Source organism: Leuresthes tenuis, unplaced genomic scaffold (assembly GCF_036924035.1).
Source record: "Leuresthes tenuis unplaced genomic scaffold, fLeuTen1.0.hap1 SCAF_12, whole genome shotgun sequence".
Lineage (NCBI taxonomy): Eukaryota > Metazoa > Chordata > Actinopteri > Atheriniformes > Atherinopsidae > Leuresthes > Leuresthes tenuis.
The window spans coordinates 32,324,645-32,346,657 of NW_027325366.1; the positions used below are offsets into that span (position 1 = coordinate 32,324,645).

The window sequence follows — 22,013 nt, forward strand, 5'->3', positions numbered from 1 at the left end:
GAGCGGCGGCGCCTCACCTGCAGCACGATGGGGTCGATGCAGGTGAACTTGGTCTCCTCCCTGTACAGGTACTCTATGGAGCACTTCAGCAGCAGAATCTTTGGGTTCTTGATGTAGGGGTTCATCTGGTTCCGGAGCAGATTTACAGTTTAATATCAGTTATTACATCCAGTCGATATATTTAACCTCATTTAACCTCATCAAATCCAGACTCATTGCTGCATTAGCGATGCTTTTGTGCGTCTTTGTTTGTCGTTCTTAAAGCTTTTCACCCCTCAGACTCTGAATCGATGCCCTCAGACTCTGATTCCATCCCCTCAGGCTCTGATTCCATCCCCTCAGGCTCTGATTCGATGCTCTCAGACTCTGATTCCATCCCCTCAGACTCTGATTCCATGCTCTCAGACTCTGATTCCATCCCCTCAGACTCTGATTCCATCCCCTCAGACTCTGATTCCATCCCCTCAGACTCTGATTCGATGCTCTCAGACTCTGATTCCATCCCCTCAGACTCTGATTCGATGCCCTCAGACTCTGATTCGATGCCCTCAGACTCTGATTCCATCCCCTCAGACTCTGATTCCATCCCCTCAGACTCTGATTCCATCCCCTCAGACTCTGATTCCATCCCCTCAGACTCTGATTCCATCCCCTCAGACTCTGATTCCATCCCCTCAGACTCTGATTCCATCCCCTCAGACTCTGATTCGATGCCCTCAGACTCTGATTCGATGCCCTCAGACTCTGCTTCCATCCCCTCAGACTGATTCCATCCCCTCAGACTCTGATTCCATCCCCTCAGACTCTGATTCCATCCCCTCAGACTCTGATTCCATCCCCTCAGACTCTGCTTCCATCCCCTCAGACTCTGCTTCCATCCCCTCAGACTCTGATTCGATGCTCTCAGACTCTGATTCCATCCCCTCAGACTCTGATTCCATCCCCTCAGACTCTGATTCGACGCTCTCAGACTCTGATTCCATCCCCTCAGACTCTGATTCGATGCCCTCAGGCTCTGATTCCATCCCCTCAGACTCTGATTCCATCCCCTCAGACTCTGATTCCATCCCCTCAGACTCTGATTCCATCCCCTCAGACTCTGATTCCATCCCCTCAGACTCTGATTCCATCCCCTCAGGCTCTGATTCCATCCCCTCAGACTCTGATTCGATGCCCTCAGACTCTGATTCCATCCCCTCAGACTCTGAATCAATGCTCTCAGTTTCGTTCACATGATAAAGCAACAATAAACGCTGACTCAGCAGGACTCTACCTTCTTGTGGGCGATGTTCTTGGTGCACACGAAGCCGTTTACCATCATCGAGTCGAACTTCCTGCCTCCAGGAATCTGAATCACAGAAGGAAACGCGTTTCCAACGATCCGCTGACTCGGTTTGACTTTGTTTAACCTGAACGGCGGCGCACGGACGCCGTCTCACCTTCTTGATGTGAACCAGCTGGCGGATGTCCATGTCGTCGTCGCAGTTGCGAACGTCGGGCCGGACCGTCTGGACGACCTGGCGGACCACGGGGACGATGATGTCCCTCCAGGACAGGGACAGAGACTCGCTGTAGAGCAGCTGCTGCAGCAGCGCCATCATGTGGCTGTGGTTGGCCGAGCTGCACAGTTTAGAAATTCAGCTTAAATCAATATTTAATGCTCCAGTTCCCCTTTTAAACTAATTAAAGGTGCAGATACACAGAAGTGTGACTTCTCCATCCTGTTTAAATGTTGTAAAACACTGATATCTCATGAGCTAAAAGCATAAAAACGACCTTTAGAGGAAGTCTGAGGTGAGTTCAGTTTGACTTTCACGTCTTTAAAATCTCATTTTAGCTGAAACACTTTCCGGTGGCGTCTTCTTCCTGATCTTACAGACTACAGGAGCTCTGATTCACCCCGCCCTCCACTCACAGCAGCCTCTCCATGGCCTTCTTCTCGCCGTTCTCCTCTCGGAGCTGGTCCAGAGAGCTGTGGTGCCAGCCCAGCGGCGTGAACAGCATCTCTTTCGCCTTCTCCTCCACGCGGCGGTTGAACAGAGACTCTGCAGCGGGGACAGCAGGGCAGGAGGAGTTCAACTGTTTGCTGAGTCAGCCGATTCAGTGAGGTCAAACTAACGAGGAAGTGCGAAGTTCCTACCTTTGATGAAGGCATCGCTGATGATGATGTTCTGCCCGCCATCCTCTGACACGAGAAATTCTGCTGAAAGAGACGAGGCTGTAAGACCTTCCTAATTCTATCAAAATAAGGTTCTTTAAAGGCTTAAACCTTCACCTTAACGCCTGCTTCTACAACTGACTCCTGCAGATAAATGCACAACTTCCTACAGGGTCAGAACCACTAAAAATGGATCTTTAAGCACAAAAGATGAGCCCCTCTGCTCCTCAGAGTGAAACTCTGAATCAAACCATTCACACTGATTAAAGTGCACATTCCAACACTCCTCCAGGTTAAGGAGGCGAGTTTGGGAGTCTGGTTCTGCTGGCTGGAGCGATCCGTTCCTCCATCCTGTTAAAGAACATTCAAAGAAGCAGGAAGAGGCTCCAGAAGCATCTCTAAAGACCTGAAAGTTCATCAGAAAGACCAAAAACAGTCAGATAACACTCCCAGGGTTAGACTTCAGCAGCCGGGTATCGGACCGCCAACGCACCAGACCCCAACGGCGCCTCCTGCAGGTGGTGGCTGGAGGTCTGAAGGCCACTGGGTGAAAGGTCATGAGCCTTTCAGCCAGGTATGGCTCCGGGGGGGGGGGGCCCGGTCAACCCATGGCCATGAGCCGAGGGTGGAGAAGCAGCGGAAAGTAACTTCCTCCGATTGGGGGAGGAGCTTAGAGTGGAGCTGCAGGTCCTCCAGGAGTCAGCTGAGCAGGTTCATCTGTCAGGAGGCCTCTCAGGTGAGAGATGCCCCACCAGGAGGAGGCCTGACCCGGGACCGGCTGGACAGAGCACATCTCTCAGCTGGCTTGGGAGGTTTGAAGGTCTCTGGTTAGACGACTCCGATAGGAGGCAGAAAATGGATGGATGGAGTCAGACTTTCTGCATTACAGCTGCTGGTGAGGAAAGGCGCATCTTTAAGATACATCTCCTGCGTCCTAAAGGTCGTTTAGGCCTCCTGTGTTAGGAGGAAAACTGACCAGCTCCGTTTATCTTTAGAAGGAGAATCAGAAATCTCCCAAAATAAGAGAAAAGCTGCTGCCTCCAACTTCCTCCGTCAGACGCGGCGGTTCGTGTAATTCTGCTCAGGTCGGCTCAGGTCGGAGACAATGAGCTAAAGCACAGAGGCTGACCTTAACCCCAGTTTACAGGAGGGCTGCTGTTCAGCTATTGATCCTCTGGAAGAGCTAAGCAGGAAGGAATGTTCCTTAGATTCCTCATCAGCAGTTCCAGGAAGCATCTGACGGAGGCCGTTTCTGCCTTATTCTCTCCACCCTGAGCTGGGACTGATTGCTCCAACAGCTTTGAGTAAACGGGATTCGTCAGATTGTGGAACTTGGAAGCAGAACAGATCACATTTTTCAGGAAATCCTCTTGGGACGCATCACACGTGCTCAGGTTTACCTTTCTGCTCGGCGGCAGGTGGCACGTGGGGATATTTGGACTGCTTCTTGATGTGGAAGTTCACGTTGTTCTGCTCCATGTTGAGGTTGATGGAGGACGCCGAGTCGCTGTCCACCGCCGACTGGAAGCTGCTGACCGACGTCCTCTTGCTGGGGCTGGCGGAGTCTGGACACACACAAACCGTGACCCACAGAAACCCAAAGAGGCAAAGCCGGGTTTTCTCAAGGTGTCAGAGGTCAGATACGTACTCGGCATGGTGTAGTCGTTCTCCTCTGCGAGCTGCTCCGTGTCGCTGTCATCAAACTTGATGTCCTTGAACCAGGACGGCTCTGAGTGTCCCTCAAGGGAGTTGACGCTATCGCTGTCTGGAGACGGCGTTTCTGAGAACTCTGTACTCTACACAGGAGACGAGGAGGCGTAACCAACAGCACATTCAGGTAATCAATCAGCTGAAATTACCCCTTTGTGTCGTCAGGAAACCCAGAGGAATCAATCAATACCAGCATGTGACGTGTCAGGGTGTGTTGAAGCAGCTGTGGAGGAGCTGCAGCGGCATCCTGAAGGCTTTTCTGTGTGTGCGTGCAGGGGAGGACTCACCTGGAGGGGGCGGTAGAGAGCGTACTCGTCCCTGAACAGCTGGTCGTGGTGGGTCACGCAGTCCAGCCAGCGCCCGTCCACCAGCGCCTGGCCTATCGCAATAGCCTGAGCCCTGCAGCACACACAGCTTTAACTCTCCAACTCATCCACAGATGAACACTGAGCCGAGGATACGAGGTTAGGATTCATCTTTTAGCACACAGGTGTTAAACACAGGTGACACGTTCCGTTAATCACAGATCTGTGGATCTGAAACTGGGGTCTGAAGGTTTAAAAACCAGCCATTTGCAGATATTTCATGTTTTATCTTAATTTGCTCCGTTAATAACATCATTATAGATATATTTTAACCACATTATTCGCCCTAAATGGTCCCTGTTGCAGTCTGAAATGTAAAAATTGACGAATATTGACAAATTAAATCAACTTTATGAGACAAAACATGAAATATCTTCAGTTTAAAACGTCTGCAGTGAAATAAAAGTCAAAACTACTGGAAGAAACATCCCGTTTTCCAGACTGTCCTTCCTAAACCTTCAAATTAACGTTAAATTCAAAGGATTTCAGGTGCTTGAAATAAAAGAAATCCAACTGTAAATGAATGAAGGAGTAAAATCAACAATCTGAGGGAACCTGGTGGAGATGGTGCCGTTCCTCAGCAGCCAGTTGACCAGCTCCTTTCCCACGATGCAGTTGGGGTAGGTCCTCAGCCAGTACCTGTGGTCCTGGAACTCCATCCCCGTGTTGTTGTGGCAGATCTTCTTCCAAAGGTCCTTGAGCTGAGACGAATCCTGCAACAGACACGGCGCTCTATGATGGACCGGATCAGAGCCGAGTTGGGAAAACAGGGACAAAGCATCAAGGAGAAGTGAGGACGCTACCAGCAGGATCTTCCTCTCCTCCTCACTGTGGTCCAGCTTGGTGCCGCTCTTGGTTCCTGACATGGCTCGGCTGGTCGGAGGGCTGACCGAGCTGTCGTAGGACGGAACCAGGGAGGACCCGGAGCGGTCCAGAGACAGATTGGTGACACTGGCGGACCTGAGAGAGACAGGAAGTTCTGATGAACTTTCATTTAGTTAGAGACTCCAGAGGGTTGAAGTGAAGCTCTGTGGGTGTTTTTACTGTTTCTACTGTTAAAGGATCCCATTAAAGGACAAAAAGCTGCACCACGGAGCGCCACTGCGGTCCAAAACCGATCCAAACACACGGCAGAACTTCATTATTCAGTTCTGAGCACGTGCAGAGAGGCTCTGCTGGTTAATCGCTCTCGTTATGAGACAAGCTGTTTCTAATCGAACGACAGCACATTACTCGGCTTTCTGTTTCTCACAGGAGCCACGGCGACGATGACACTTTCATCTTCTTCTTCTTCTTCTTCTTCATCCACAAGAAAAAACTGCAGCTGAGAGCGTGTGGACAGAAAGGCTGAGTGGACTGAGCCCACAGTGGAGAACTCTTTATAAAGCTCCCTTAAAAAGGAGAACTGGAGATCTCCAGTGGAGGATTTTACATGGTGCCATAGCCACCAATTCCTATTTATCTGTTTTTACTCAGCGTTTTAAACGTTTTTAAACCTTTCTGTGGTTTGCCCGAAAACATTTTTCATGTTTTTACTGAGTGCGATAGGTTAACAGAGTTTTTTTTATAGTTTTAACTCGTGTTTTTAACCTATTTGGTGCTACTTTTACTGTCCCTGGTTTTATTTGTGGTGTCAGATACAAAAAGACTAAAAAACAAAAGTGTCAACTCTTAAATTTTCTAGTAGGAGAGGCTAAACTGTCCATTTATCCTCCCCGCAGAGACAGACTGCAGGGAGGATCGACCCTGGATGCTGTGACTCTGTGGAGGTAAAAAAACGTTAAAGCCAGACTGAGGCTAGAGTTTCGCTTCCACAGAGGCACCGGAAACATAACTGAATTTACACATCACTGGGCTCATGAGGGGATTTTATGCCAGGTGGCTGAAGAAGAACTGCAATTTGCACATTTTCTAAACTAATTGATTGATCCTTTTATTGTTAAGTAAATTGTGTGAAATGTTTTGATACAAAGTGTAAATAAAGTGCTGTTAAAAATCTAAAATCTTCTTCTTCTTCTTCTTCTTCCCACCCACCTGCACTGAGGGATATTAAATCTAATCTTCTCTGGATTTTTAGTCAAATTCATGTAATTGTGTCACCGTAGATCTTTGTGAAAATAAAAAAGACAACATTTAAGTGTTTTCGCCCGAACTTTGACCCTGAATTCGGCTCCTTATTGGGTGTTTTACCACTCGGCCCCCTCTGGTGGCTTTAACAGGTCAGAGCTGAGGCCAGGTGAGGCTACCTGGTGGGTGTGGCCTGAGCAGGAAGTGACGGCGTCTCATCCTGTAATCCAGGCTGCTCCAGTTGTGTTTCACACAATCTTTAACTCATCTTTGCAATCCTTCCTTTCAGTTAAACGCCGACCCGCTCTGTGCTCTGCTCAGTTATCATTTAGAGTGAACAGAGTCTTATTTTCTGTGGATTATTCAGAGAAGAAGAGCTAAATATTCTGGAAACAACCTCTACAAGGAGACGAAGGCTTCTTCCACCAAGTAAACGCCGGCTGGATGGTGACATTTAAATCCTGTGAGGAAGAACGCGATCCAGCAGCTGCAGAACATCTGATTCAAAGCTCCTTTTTAGGAGAATGAAGTGCAGAAAAGGTAAAATGTCCTGATTAAATAATAATCACCGAGGTAGATGGGATGCATAAAGCTCTGGAGGACTGAGCTAAAACTATAAAATGACCTCCTCTGAAAGTCCTTTAACAGCAGAAAGCGGAGCAGAGATGACTGACCTCTTCCTGGCCGGCGACTTCCCCATGTCCTCCTGCAGCGTTGTGAGCCGGGACGCGAGGCCGCTGCTCTGGGGCTCCTGGTGGATCATGCTGACAACAGACACACTTCAGGTTACACTCCCACCCTCACGCTTCCCCTTCGTTTAGATTTAAACGGTGAATCTGAGCATGCGCAAGTCTATCTCTTCACCGAGCTCGAGAGCATTAGCCTTTAAAGCTGAGACAGATGTGGAAAAATGAATGAAACAAACAGCCAGACTCACTTCTTTCTCATCCCAATAGGAGTTTTTCTATGCGAACAAAAGAGAGAGGAAACACAGTTTCACAGGGAAGTTGGTAGAGAAATGAGGCAGGAAGCACAATGATTGATAACAACAGCAGAGAAACGAGCACAGGGTTAAAAAACGCATGCATTAACGAACAAAGAGCTGCTTCAACAGCCCCTTAGTTCCTCTGATTTGTTCAGTGACTGATTAATGTTCAGGTTAGACCGATCCTCGAGCCCAAACTGTCACACTTTACCCAAGTTCCTCCTGAAACACATGTTAAAAACAGATGAACCAATGGCTGAGGTCACAGGAACCGTCACCAGGCCAGGGACAGAGCACCAAACATTTACAAAACACAGCAGATAAAAACAGGCGGCGTTTTCATGCTTTTTAACACTTAAAACTCGAAACATGAGATCCTTAAAGACAGGCTGCTTCTATGGACCAGGACAGACCTAAAAAGTATGACTTAAAGAGGCAGAAGTGGAAGTGAAACAGTAAATAAAAGAGAAAAGCACCATATGAGGTTAATTAATGCATCATGATGACAAACCTCTGCAGAAAACTGCTGATGATGATGATAAAAACCGACTCTATTGATGTTAGAATATTGTAATCAAAGCTTCTGAGTTTTTTTTAAGCTGCTGAGGCGTTTTAAAAAGAAAACACCAAAGTCTCTGCTGCCACCTGCTGGCAGACATGAATATTACCATAAAAACATGGTCTGTTTTCCAGAATATTCACCAGAAAAATGCCCAATAAAGTTATCGTTTGGCTATTTTATGTTTCATAACATACATTCTGCATTATTACTACACTTTATCCAACAGATCTGAGTTTCTACAAATAATTTCATACTGAAAACAAAAGTCAGATATTTGACTTTTTATAGATTTAAGTCTTTCTAACCGTTTCTTTTCCTTTTTGTATCACCAAGCTCAATAATTTGTGGAAAACCTGCATATTGTTCCATGACTACACTGTTTATGTTGTATTTTACTGTATTTTTAAACTGTATTTCATTCTAAAAGATCCTCTTTTTTGTCTGTAGTTATGACAGCTTTCTTTCCCTCTTTTTCTTATTACTTATTCTGCTCTTTAATCTATTATACAGACGTCCAAAATAACGAGTTAACTCCAGTTTCTTTGGATCTTTGAATGAATGTGGGCTTAAAAATTACACTTAAAAAGTAGATAGACGACTAAAACTATCACCGCAGATCGTTATGTAAAGTTCAGGTTTGCACACGTGGATGTTTAAAGGTCTTTAAAGCAGCCTTAAAGGCCTTTAAAGCCAGCCTTAAAGGCCTTTAAAGCCAGCCTTTAAAGTAGCCTTTAAAGTAGCCTTTAAAGCAGCCTTTAAAGCAGCCTTAAAGCCAGCCTTTAAAGCAGCCTTAAAGGCCTTTAAAGCCAGCCTTAAAGGCCTTTAAAGCCAGCCTTAAAGCCAGCCTTTAAAGCAGCCTTTAAAGCAGCCTTTAAAGCAGCCTTTAAAGCAGCCTTAAAGGCCTTTAAAGCAGCCTTTAAAGCAGCCTTTAAAGCAGCCTTAAAGGCCTTTAAAGCAGCCTTAAAGGCCTTTAAAGCAGCCTTAAAGGCCTTTAAAGCAGCCTTAAAGGCCTTTAAAGCAGCCTTAAAGGCCTTTAAAGCAGCCTTAAAGCCAGCCTTTAAAGCAGCCTTAAAGCAGCCTTTAAAGCCAGCCTTAAAGCCAGCCTTAAAGCCAGCCTTTAAAGCCAGCCTTTAAAGCAGACTTTAAAGCAGCCTTAAAGGCCTTTAAAGCAGCCTTAAAGCAGCCCTTAAAGCAGCCCTTAAAGCAGCCCTTAAAGGCCTTTAAAGCAGACGGCGTCTCGTTTGGAGAAGCTCGAGAACTGTTTGGCTCGGCCTGAACACACAAATCCCACAGATGGTTTGAACATCCAAGAATCGGTCAGAAGTCAGAAGAAGAGCGTGTACAGAAGGAGGAGGACAGAAAATAGTCTCCATCACCAGCAAAAAATAAATAAATCACAATTTTTAAGAGCAGAAACCCGACAGCAAACGGTGTGAAACACGAAGCTGAAGGAGCAGGTGAGGGGGGGCTCATTTTTGGGCGAAACCAAACAAGAAATCTGGTTAAAAACATACGTTTAACTTCTGGATATCTCAGATAAATGTTGTGTGTTCACCTCTGCCAGGTGAGGTCTTCCTCGAGGAAGATATTCCTGCTGGCCTTGCGCCCCCCCACAGGCGTCCGAGGCTCGTTGGGCTCCAAAACGGACACGGAGCAGGGGGAGTCCGACAGGGCGCTCAGGTCCTCGCCGATGGAGCCAGAGTCCGCTGAGTGAGCGTAGCTCAGTGCCAGTTTACGGCAGTAGGTGCAAGCCCGCAGATCACCTGCACACAGGCGGAGGAGGCCAGAAACGGCCAGAGAAAGAGATGGAGAAAAGCTTAAAAGGTGGCCTCACAAACCGAAAATCATGACAAAAATGCAGCCGATGTGTGAAGAGTCTTTCTGGGAAACTTTCAGCCAAGTTTGATGGGTGTTGGACGAAGAATGTCGAACCAGAAATAAAACAAACTTAAAATTTAAGGTTTTTCAAAGCTGATTTGGTAAATAAGTCAAAATGATTTTGTAGTAAGTAAGTCAACAAGCACTGAAATCTGCTGGATATTCGACGGGACATGAATGACATCACTAACCCGTGTAGCCCATGAACTTTCCAGGGATCTCCTGGTTGCAGCAGCGGCTGCAGAAGATCTGGCCGCACAGTCTGCAGTGGTGTCTGCGGCGGAAGGTGGTGAACTTCTCGTTGCAGTCGTAGCACTCCTTGCACTGGCTGTCCGGCATCCAGTACTGCTTCAGATCGCTGTCCTGAAGAGGGACAATGAGCACAGGACAGGGCTGAGACGCCTGCACCGAGCTGAGGGCGAAGCCTCCAACACCGTCTGTGTTTACAGCCTAAAACCTTCAGACTTTTCTCCCACAAGTGGCCAAAGGATCTTTCCATGCAACAGTGGTGACTTCTCCTAAAAACAGTCTGAAACCAGTTCAAAAGCTAATAAAAAAAACAGTCTGAACCCTAAAACCAGTGTGAAACCAGACTGCATATAAAAGATGGACAGAATCGCCAGGTTCTGAACACTGAAGCCAGTGTGAAGCTTTCTATTTCCACTGATTTAAAGGATTAAAAAAAGATTCTGGCTGCTTGGAAGGAAATGGAAAGAAATGAGTTCTGGATCAGGACTTTTTGAAGTTCGCTCCAAAAAGTCCAAAATGCATCGACACAAACTTCAACAAACCAATAACTGATGTGGCTGCGTCCATCTTTCATATCCAACCAATGACTGAAACTGATCCAAAGACAAACTCCAGAACCAGAACCCTGAGCTCTGAGTGAGTTCAGAAGCGCTGGAACGACCCACCTGAGAGCAGCTGTGCTTGCAGTCGGAGAGCTGCGGCTGTTTTAAAGGCAAAGTACAAAGACTTTGAGATTCTCTCCATATATTCCATTTAGATTAAAGTTAAAGGAAAATTCTGGGATTTTTCAACCGTTTTTCTCTTGTTTTATGGGGAAAATATTGGAAAAAAATACAGAGAATCCGGTCCAGCGAAGTAAAAATCTCTGAAATGTTTCTACAGGATCTGAGCAGAAGTTTGTAAAGTGTAACTGTGAGTGGGAGCAGCTGTCCTGGAGTCCAGAAACATTCAAAGTGTTCACAGACGACCTCCGAGGGACGTAACTCCTCCCCTTTACCTTCTCTGTTACGGTCACATTACATGAAATTAGCAGATGCTTTTATCCAAAGGTTCAACTACGAATACCTTTGTGAACATCAACACATTGAGCCGAAATAGAGGCTGAGATCCTGGAATTTTCCTTTAAAAGATGAACGAGAGCTGAGACGTCTGCAGAGGATCGGGAAAGTTTTAACGAGCATTTCTGACACGTAAAAGTGGAATAAAGAGCAGAAGTTACAGGATATCAGTACCTGGCTCTTCCCCTCCATGATCTCCTTCAGCCTCTTCAGCGCAGTGCGAAGCTGCACAGCAGTGCGGGGGTCATGGTTGCTGAGAGGCGTGTCCGATTTCCTGCTGCCATCTGCAACCGTGCACACAAAAGCAGCACAAATGAAGGCAAGAAACACTCTCCTAAGATAAAATCTGCTCTGCTGCAGTCAAGATGCACCAACAAGAAGCACTTCAACCGTTTCTTTTTGTGAAAAACAACATTAAAAGGAGCAAATGTGAGTAAAATGACAAAAGAATACAAATGTTAGCCTTAAAATCACCACAAACACCATTCCATCATTAGTGCCTGCGTGGGAAACATTAGTGCAAACCAAAGGCCAACAGGAAGCTTTAAAAATGCAAATATCAAAGACGCTGCATGCACTCATTAACACACACACACACACATGGTAAATCCCTCCGAGCTGTTACAGTCCAGCTAAAAGCATCTTTAGTAAATCACACCGAGCAGAGGAGCCCTCACCTGGCCAATCCACTGGAATCAGAAAAGACACGAGAGCGGACGTTACAGTCTGCAGCTTCATCTGTCTGATGCTTTCAACCCTGAACATCAGCTTTACATCGATTTTCAAAAGAAAAACATCTTTTCCACATGTTCAGACTCAAATCAATGAGTTACAACCTCGAATGTGACTTTTTTCAGTTGTAAAAAGCTAATTATTTATCCTCAGATGCTTAAGAAATGTGAAAAAACCTTCAGTGAAACACGACAGATGCAGCAGACTTCAGCTTAAAGTGTGGAACCGAGTTATTTCTGCAGCTCCGACCCAAAATCAAACAGCAAAGTGAACAAATAAAAAAAAAACTGGTTTGTTTCAGCATAAAACATCGAGCCAGTCCCGAAATATCTTGAAAAATATGAAAACTTAAACGTAATTTTTTTAAAGCTTCAGTTATTCGACAAATTCGCATAAAAAAACTGCACGAAGGGGTTGAATTTGAGTCGTTCGGCGTCTAAAAGCATCAAAATAAACACATGAGAGCATCAGAGGAGTCTAAACAACAGATTATTTTAGCTGTCAAATACTTACTTCTGTTCAGAGTCTGGAACTGACTAATTTAGCCAGTTTTGAGTTGGATGAAGATGGTTTTCCTTCAGAATTAACTTAAACATGATGTCATGGAAAACAGCTGTTTTACGAGGTGTTTCGGGTGCATTTAAAACGCTGAAAATGGACACACATCCAGTGTGTTACGAGTGGTTTCTGATTAGTTTATTCTGTCCAGAACAGAAGCTTTAAAGCCAGCTAACGTGATTTCCTTTAACAGCTAATGGAATCATCCTGGGTCGTTTCTTTAAATCCTGACAAATGAATGTGTCCTCAGATGAAAACACAGCACATTCAGAGCTGCAGCTGCAGCTTTTAACATCCCTTCAAAGTAAATCCACAACGTGAGGACGTGACTTCAAAGTAAAAACTTCCAGAGCTGCTTCCCGTCTGCAGGACTGACCTTACGGGAGTTTAGCAGCACGTTTGTGGTTAAAAAGTTCATCACAAACCTGTTTTTTTTAACCAGAGACAAACTGAAACAGCATCATCTGTGTGTGTTTTACCGGAGGCGGTGGAGGTGCGTCGGAGGTGGTCGGGGTGCTGCTTCCGGTGCGTCCGAGAGCCGTAGACGGAGGCGGAAGGACTGGAGGATAAGCTCCGCCTCTCTGGCTGACGGGAAGGGGGCGGGACTTCTGCTTTCTCTGAAACCGTGGAGGGAGGACGACCCTCCTCTGCTCACACACACAGGAGAGATTTAAGGTTAAACTTAAGTGAATGTTTTAAGCAGAAGTTCTACAGTAAAGAGCTGTTTTCTGTTCTTTAACCATCTGGAGAGAGAAAATAGCAGCTAATTCTTTGGATGAACACGTATTACACTTTCCAATCACTTAGTTCAACTCTGCAGCATTCAGGTGTGTGTTAACATGATGCCAAGGAGGAAAGACACCAGCAATGATCTTAGAGAAGCAGCTGCTGCTGCCCATCAGTCTGGGAAGGGTTATAAGGCCATTTCCAGACTATCTGGAGTCCATCATTCTACAGAGAGAAAGATTATTCACAAGTGGAAAACATTCAGGACAGCTGTCAATCTTCCCAGGAGTGGACGTCCCAGCAAGTTCACCCCAAGGTGAAGAAGCCCAGAGCTACAGCTCAGACTCTACAGGCCTCAGTTAGCATGTTAAAGGTTAAAGGTCACCCCAAGGTGAAGAAGCCCAGAGCTATATCTCAGACTCTACAGGCCTCAGTTAGCATGCTAAAGGTTAAAGGTCACCCCAAGGTGAAGAAGCCCAGAGCTACAGCTCAGACTCTACAGGCCTCAGTTAGCATGTTAAAGGTTAAAGGTCACCCCAAGGTGAAGAAGCCCAGAGCTATATCTCAGACTCTACAGGCCTCAGTTAGCATTCTAAAGGTCAAAGGTCATGGCAGCACAGTTAGAAAAAGGCTGAACAAGGATGTCTTGTTTGGAAGGGCTGCAGGAGAAAGCCTCTTCTCTCTAAAAAGAACATGGCAGCACAGCTTAGGTTTGCAAAGCTGCATCTGAACAAAGCTCAAGACTTCTGGAACAATGTCCTTTGGACAGACCAGAGCAAAGTGGAGATGTTTGGTCATAATGCACAGCAGCACGTTTGGAGGAAACCAAACACAGCATATCAGCACAAACACCTCATACCAGCTGTCAAGCACGGTGGTGGAGGGCTGATGATCTGGGCTGGTTCTGCAGCCACAGGACCTGGTTGCAGTCATTGAGTCCACCATGAACTCCTCTGGATACCAAAGTATTCTAGAGTCAGATGTGAGGCCATCTGTCCCACAGCTAAAGCTGGGCTGAAACTGGCTCATCAACAGGACAAAGATCCCAAACACAGCAGCAGATCTACAGCAGAATGTGGGAAAAAGAAAAGAATCAAGGTGTTGCAATGGTCCAGTCAGAGTCCAGACCTCAGCCTGACTGAAATGCTGTGGTGGGACCTTAAGAGAGCTGTGCAGAAACCAATGCTGCAAACCTCAATGAGCTGAAGCAGCGCTGGAGAGAAGAGGGCCGAGATTCCTCCAGAACCAGGAGAGAGACTGATAACGTCCCACAGGAAACCATCACTGCAGCTCACTGCTGCTGAAGCTGCTGGATCAGGGGTTCACTTAGTTTTACACTCACTGCTGCTGAAGCTGCTGGATCAGGGGTTCACTTAGTTTTACTGTCACTGCTGCTGCAGGCTGCTGTTGTTTATCTGCGGTCGTTTTTTTTATGTCATTTTAACACCTAATAAGGACCGAAGAGGTTTTATGACGTCATGACACCTTTGAACCCCACAGTCCTGCAGTTTTTGGACAGATTAACTCTGAAAGAAGCTCATGAACATCGTGTGTAACATCATCAGCTGAAGTTGGGTTGGATTCCCTGCAGAATCCACTCTTAACTTCACAGAAAACCTTCCACAAACATTCAGCAGTGAGTCGGGGGCGGTGGGTTTGATCAAACACGTTACTGATGAAGAACGGTGGAAATCTTTCCCAGAAACAGGTTTAATTTGCTGTGAGATGGACAGAACGGTGTAAAAACAAGGCGCTGAAGGTGAAGCAATGACCCCTGATAGACTGATAAAAATGTGTCTTTAAAAGCCATTTATCTCCAGAACAATGTCCTCCTTTCACTTGTTTCTTATCTGACTTCAGGCTCCAGGAGCAGATGGTGTGTGAGACATTAAAGAGGCGGAAATGTAACTGTTCTCGTCTTTCTTTGTATCAGCTAACAGGAGCACAGCCGTGAAAACTGTAACTTTTAACATCGTTAACATGTTCATGTGATGTTTTCATGTCCTAAATCCCAAATGAGACCAGCGGTGGAACCCAAACCTGAGCAGGAGAAACGTATCAGACAAGCCTGAGAGGAGATCTGAAAACAACTTGATGAGATTTTAGGGGGTTTAATCAATAAAAGGAGAGGGTTTAACATCTTTGTTGTTATGCTGCACGTTTTGCACAAGCTTCATCAGCCCATTAAAGAGGATTATAAAACACAAAGAAGTACCTCCTGACAAATAAATCTGATTAACTTCCTTCCATTTTCTGTGAGCTCTTTATCCTGCAGAGGGTCGCTGTGGAGCCGGGACTACAAACACCATCCCACCGATTAGGTAGGAGCACCTTTACTCTACTTCTTTTTAACTTCCAGCATCATGTGTTTACAGCCTAAAACCTTCTGTGGAAACTGAAAGACCGACTAAACCAGTGTGAAACCAGACTGAAGGTTTCTGTTTCCACTGATCATCACTAATCCAACAAACTTCTCCCATAAAATACTGAGTCAACATATTTTCCTCAGCCTTCACTCCTGATCAGTTTGTTCTGACAGAAACAGAGTTTTTCTCAGTTCTCAGCAGCTTTAAAGTGAATATCTGGTCTGAGCTCCTTTATTCTGCAACACAGCCTGAACCCTCTGAGACAAGCTTTCTGTCATTTCTTTAAGGAGTCTTCAGGAATAGTTCTCCAGGCTTCTTGAAGGACATCCCAAAGCTCTTCTTTGGATGTGGGCTGCCTTTTGTTCCGTTCTCTGTCAGATGATCCCACACTGCTTCAATAATGTTGAGGTCCGGGCTCTGGGGAGGATTCATCCCTCCATAAGACCTGTTGCCACTGATTTTCAGTCCACTTCTTGTGTCATTTGGCACAGCTCAGCCTTTTCTCCCTGTTTCCCTTCCTTAAGAACGGCTTCTTGACAGCCACCCTTCCATGGAGACCATTTCTGATGAGGCTTGGGCCAACAGTAGATGGATCAGCTGAAGGTCCAGATGCATCTCTCAGGTCCTGTCAGGTCACAGCTGGATTTTTTCCTCTTTCTTAAGGACATCACTTTCAGATCCTGTTCATCTGCTGGAGATAGTTTTTTAGGCCTGACACTTCTTCTTTTGTCCTCCACTTGTCCAGTTTCCTCAAATGTTTTAAGGACACACTGCACACCATGCTGAGATATGCCAAGTTTTCAGCTAATAGCTCTTTGGGAATCACCTTGTTGCTGCAGAAATCCTATTTTCTGTCTGTCAAACTGTGTTTTCTTTGCTGTTTTTCATAGATGCAGCTAAAGAAATGGGAACAAATGATGTGTCTTTGTGACAAACGCACCTCCAGAAAGCCTGGACCACTTTAAAACAAATGTCTCCTTTGAAACCAAACAAAGAATCTGCTTTTCTTTTTTTATTCACAAATTAAAAAGCTAAGTAGAAGCGACTGGTTATTAAATCATTGAGTGATTTAACAAGGAGTGAAAGTCTATTGTTTCTCATCTCTTTTTCTAAACTCTAAGTAGATTAAACCAAACAACGAGTGAAAAACAGCTGAAGGTTAAAGGCGCTGCAGACGAAGTGATTTAATCACATAAATCTAATTCATTTGGATTGATGGCGAGCCACAGATTTCAGTTTAAGAAACCTGCTGATGGAAATAATGATGATGACAGATGTTTCTCATACCTCTGCATTTGTCTCGGAGGGATCTTTGGCATCGTGTTTCTACCTGTTTCTGTTATAAACTGGAGCTGCAGGACCATAAACACAGCGGTCATGTGACCTCACAGGACATCCTGCAGGGTCTGACTTCTCAGAAAGTTTCTCTTGTTTGATTTCACATTTCAGAAAAAAAGCCGGGAGAATGAATGTTTCTCAATCTGAGAGCCATAAATGGAGGTGAATAAACGGCCCTTTGACACAGCTTCGCTCAGATTAAAGGATGTTTGTCACGGTCGCTTTGATCAAAAGGTACTTTTTAAACCAAATTTACAGAAATAAGATGAAGCTTTAAACCAATAGCCTTAATTCAGTTGTATAATTGTGTTATTTAAAAAAAGAATGGCTGCCGTCAGATTGGAGTGGACCTCGGCAGCTGCTCTGACTGACCAGCATCACTTTAACCTGCTGGAACCGGCTGGAGTGATGCTAACCAGGAGCAGATCATCTGCAGAGAGCTACTGAAGCGTCTGAAAACAAACTGCAGGAAGTTAACGCTCCAACATCAACCGGCGCCGACCCGGTTTTCTACAGGTTACACAAAGAGGAAGAGAAAGCAGGACCCTGCTGGTTCAGTCTGTTGGAACATCCTTTATTCTCAGAGATGCTCTGAATTCATCTGACCGAGGATCAGGAGTTTGGTGCTGATGGGAAGAAGCAGGAATGGAGCTCAGTGTGGATGGAAGCAGAGGAAGAAACACTCTGATTTCCACTCAATTCTGTGACAAATAATCCTGATCAAAATAATCGTTCAGCCCTGATTTATCCACATTTACAGACAGAAGCTCCTCCTCACCTTCATGGAAGCAGTCAGACAGACTTTAAATGATGTTTTCCATCGTTTAAAGTCTGTCTGACTGCTTCATTTGTAGCTTCTGCTTCTTCTTCTGTGGTTTAATGGCACTGCAGAGCAGAGTTAACTCCACCAGCTCCTGACATATTCAGACCAGACCTCACCTTTGTTGCTGAAACGAAACAGGTTGACGAAGGAGCTGTAGGCGGAGCGGAGCGGCGGCTCATCCTGCTCCGGCGTCAGCGGTTTGAAGTGCGTCAGGTGGGAGGGGCTGTTGGGCGAGATGACCGGCGCCTCGATGCTCCACTCCGTTGAGGATGAGGACGAGGACTTGTCATCAGCAGCCATGTCGCTGCTACTCCTGTTGAGGAAGCGAAAAACACACGCTAAGGATTAAGGCAGCTGATTGGTTAAAAATACTGCGACAGCTTCAATGAGCTCGACTTCTGCTGCTGCACGAATATTTTATATTCTAAGTATTTTATCTAAAACAAATGTTTCTGGATGGACAAAAGCAGCAGATTTTAACCCTTAAACTGTCACTACATCATCGCCCAAACTGCAAATATTCGAGGTGATTGTGATTATTTTGCACGACTCTTACGGTTTCCATTCATTATTCATTTAAAAATGAAAGAAATACCAGACTTTTGTCACCACTGCCACATAATTTTCAACCGTTTGAACAGCCTTCTTCTGTCATATTTTCATGGAAAAATGTAATTAATTAATTATCTTGTTAGAAATGGACCGGAGCATAATGTTGAAAGAAATGAAAATAATCTTTGCTGTGCTCTTTTTAACAGTTAATCACCATCTACAGTTTCCTGATTGCGACAGCCTTTCATGAGTCACTCTCACTGGTTCTCTTTGTGGTTCTCCATGTTTTTTTGTCTCTTTCTGAACCATTTTCCAGGTGAAACCAGCCTGTTTATGCTCTGATGACAGTTCAACATAAACCTGAGCAGCTGTAACCGCTGCTGTTAGCAGGATAGCGCAGCTGCTCGATCTGCACCTCCTATATGACTGCTACTTATTTCACGATGATGCAGAGAGGTTAATGAAGTCGTTTGAAGAGCAGTGATCCATGTTTGGCTGCATCACACCACTTACTGTAACCCTGAAAAAGTCACTGCATTAATGCTGACTTTAACAATATGATTACATTAATGTACAGTCATGTGAAAAAGAGTTTAGTTCGAAGGTTTTAAACATGATATGAAGGCATCGAGTGTTAAATTTCCTCAGATGATCCAACAACACATGACCCATTACACCGTGTGACTAAACTAAGTGAACCCCTGATCCAGCAGCTTCAGCAGCACATCTGACTCTAGAATACTTTGGTATCCAGAGGAGTTCATGGTGGACTCAATGACTGCAAGGTGCCCAGGTCCTGTGGCTGCAGAACCAGCCCAGATCATCAGCCCTCCACCACCGTGCTTGACAGCTGGTATGAGGTGTTTGTGCTGATATGCTGTGTTTGGTTTCCTCCAAACGTGCTGCTGTGCATTAGGACCAAACATCTCCACTTTGCTCTGGTCTGTCCAAAGGACATTGTTCCAGAAGTCTTGAGCTTTGTTCAGATGCAGCTTTGCAAACCTAAGCTGTGCTGCCATGTTCTTTTTAGAGAGAAGAGGCTTTCTCCTGCAGCCCTTCCAAACAAGCCATCCTTGTTCAGTCTTTTTCTAACTGTGCTGTCATGACCTTTAACCTTTAACATGCTAACTGAGGCCTGTAGAGTCTGAGATGTAGCTCTGGGCTTCTTCACCTTGGGGTGACCTTTAACCTTTAACATGCTAACTGAGGCCTGTAGAGTCTGAGATGTAGCTCTGGGCTTTTTCACCTTGGGGTGACCTTTAACCTTTAACATGCTAACTGAGGCCTGTAGAGTCTGAGATGTAGCTCTGGGCTTCTTCACCTTGGGGTGAACTTGCTGGGACGTCCACTCCTGGGAAGATTGACAGCTGTCCTGAATGTTTTCCACTTGTGAATAATCTTTCTCTCTGTAGAATGATGAACTCCAGATAGTTTGGAAATGGCCTTATAACCCTTCCCAGACTGATGGGCAGCAGCAGCTGCTTCTCTAAGATCATTGCTGGTGTCTTTCCTCCTTGGCATCGTGTTAAACTGACAGAACTTCTGCTTTTATAGAGCTGCTCACACTGACTGAGGATCAGTTAATCAGAGCATTGATCAGCTGCTGCTGGCTGCTTCTTATCCTCTTAGTTCCTGTGGAAGCAGTGAGGGTTCACTTAGTTTTTCACACACTGTTTCTGTGTTTTGCCTCAGTTTTTGTTCCATAAATAATGACACAGTGTAATATGTCATGTGCTCATCTGAGGTTGTTTTTACATAATTTTAAGAGTTTATTATTTTATGTTCTCATTTAAAAAAGTTCAGAAATAAAAGCATGTGTCATAACTTTTCCACATGACTGGATTTATGAAAACAATCATAAAAAGCATGACAAACAAACAAACAATGGTAGAAAGAGCTGACTTCTCACCCTGCACCACAACAACCAAACAGCTCAACCGTTTGCTGTGAGCTGCTGAGTGACTTTCCTCAGCTTTAGAAGAGATTTGGTTTTGATGTAAGAAAGTAAACCATCGTCTCTCTCCAACAGGAAACATTTCCCAGCTTTCTGTTCAGGTTTCCCATTGACCCAAACAGCTCTGCTACACTCATAGGATGGATCTGATTTTTTTTTTTTTTTACACAGAAACTCGACTCGTGACATGAACGGCTGACCGCTTAATTGGGAGTCGGATGACACTAACCGACAAAACGACATTTTTATATCTTAAACTGGTCGTTTAAGTCACAGGAACACAGCCCGAAACATCTTACCCTTTGAAGAAAGCCACGGAGCTCGACTTGGCGAAGTATGCCATTTTAGATGAAGAGAACAGAAAGCAGAAGTAGCGGCATCATACTCTCCACCTCGTCATGTGACCAAAACAGGCCGAGGCATGACCACAGAGTGCGGAAACAAGCAAGCCCTCCACCTAAGCACCATCACGGTCACTGTCACAGTCCGCAGACACGCTGCCAAACCCGCACTCTCCTCACTTTATATTCGCAGTTGTTAGTTAGCCACCGACTAGCTTGTAGCGCCTTAAACTAGCTAGTTCAACTACGTCTGAATTATAGCATTCAAGTGTCAGTGAGTTTGTTTCATGTCAGGAGATATTTGCGAAGTTGTTAACCCATATTTTAAATAAATGTTATTATTTGGAGCAACTAAACAAAACGCTAAATGACTCATTTGAGCTAACGGCTAGTTACTGTTAGCCTACTTATCGGTTGTTGCGGCTACTGTTTTTAGCCAGGCTAGCTAACGTTACTGCCCTATGCTAATGGTGATCTTTGAAGGGCTGACACGTGAAATATGACTTTACAGCCGTGCCAGTAACAATACGGGTTACCTGTTCACTGTATGAGCTCCTCATCACTGTAGGAAGCACACCGACTTTCGTAGCAGCAGCTGTCAAACATCTGGTAGAAGCCGACTCCCATAAAACAACAAGCAGCCCTGATCAATCGAAAAGACAGCATCCATCAAACCCAGAGACATCGATTCGAAAATTAGCATTACTGTAATCCATCTGTCCTGCCTGTAGAAGAAGGTTTATAATATATAATGAGATGTTATAATTATGATTTTTTTTATGGTCCCTATAAAGCAACCAGGTGGTACAGAATTAAACATATTATTTCTGTTTCCTTCCAAGCAGCCAGACTTTCTTTAATCTTTAAAGTGATCCTGATTCTCCAGGCTTTCTGAATGTCTTTCAAAGTTTTTCTCCAGACATTGGCTGCTTTTTCACTCATTTTCAATTACAGTCCTTGTACCTGACCAAGCATCAAATTACAACTTAGCAAAGAAAAACTGTATCTTTAGGCACTTTGTTAGTAGCAGTCACAAAGACACATAGAAGAGAATAGAAAAATAATTCATTCCTGTATTTTCATCCCCCACTGGAGGGTGAATAAAGTATTTTTCTATTCTATTCTATCACTGATCATCCAGCAACTGCAAAGTCATCAGATGACAGGATTCTGCCTTATACTGGAAGTCTGAGGTGAACAGAGTGAAGAGTAGTGAGGTGCTTCTGTGCTGCTGACCACCTTCTCAGACTCACAACCCCTTAGTCTGACAACCTGTGCTCTGTTTGTCAGTTACTTAATAATCCAGGTGGCTGTGGAGGCACCCACCTGCATTTTCTGGAGCTTCTTACATAACGGTGCAGGCTCAATTTTGTTTCAACCACCGGACAAATCAAAGAACATGATCCTCGCTGTGCTGTCGGCTTTGTCCACATTAGAGGGAATTCACTGAAGCAGGTAGATGTTGGCATCTTCAACAACAACCCCAGGATGATAAGCAAACTGTAGTGGGTCTGAAAAAGAGTTCAAATTCTTTTCTTTGTATATTATTATGTTATCGTGTTCTCCAAGGCACCTAGTTTTGTCATTGTTC

General features: G+C 45.1%; 1 protein-coding gene across 6 annotated transcripts in view; it reads right to left on the reverse strand.

Moving 5' to 3' along the window:
- The window catches only part of pikfyve (phosphoinositide kinase, FYVE finger containing), a 36,006-nt gene extending 14,958 nt beyond the window's left edge, over positions 1-21,048 (reverse strand). Inside the window, exons 1-19 of one of the 6 annotated variants that reach the window (XM_072397540.1) lie at positions 20,959-21,048; positions 17,692-17,888; positions 12,802-12,969; positions 11,207-11,316; positions 10,640-10,675; positions 9,917-10,088; positions 9,403-9,610; positions 7,238-7,264; positions 6,975-7,064; positions 5,037-5,193; positions 4,789-4,946; positions 4,156-4,267; positions 3,807-3,954; positions 3,559-3,723; positions 2,141-2,200; positions 1,916-2,045; positions 1,440-1,620; positions 1,274-1,348; positions 18-125 (exon numbers count right to left, since the gene is read on the reverse strand). In XM_072397540.1, coding sequence (XP_072253641.1) covers positions 18-125; positions 1,274-1,348; positions 1,440-1,620; positions 1,916-2,045; positions 2,141-2,200; positions 3,559-3,723; positions 3,807-3,954; positions 4,156-4,267; positions 4,789-4,946; positions 5,037-5,193; positions 6,975-7,064; positions 7,238-7,264; positions 9,403-9,610; positions 9,917-10,088; positions 10,640-10,675; positions 11,207-11,316; positions 12,802-12,969; positions 17,692-17,875 — 2,289 coding nt within the window. In that variant the 5' untranslated portion in view covers positions 17,876-17,888; positions 20,959-21,048. Of the gene's footprint in view, positions 1-17; positions 126-1,273; positions 1,349-1,439; positions 1,621-1,915; positions 2,046-2,140; positions 2,204-3,558; positions 3,724-3,806; positions 3,955-4,155; positions 4,268-4,788; positions 4,947-5,036; positions 5,194-6,974; positions 7,065-7,237; positions 7,265-9,402; positions 9,611-9,916; positions 10,089-10,639; positions 10,676-11,206; positions 11,317-12,801; positions 12,970-17,691; positions 17,889-20,958 lie in introns of all 6 variants that reach the window. The other 5 variants (XM_072397539.1, XM_072397542.1, XM_072397541.1 and 2 more) reach the window with 5 other exon arrangements.
- Between the last annotated feature and the right edge of the window lie 965 nt (positions 21,049-22,013).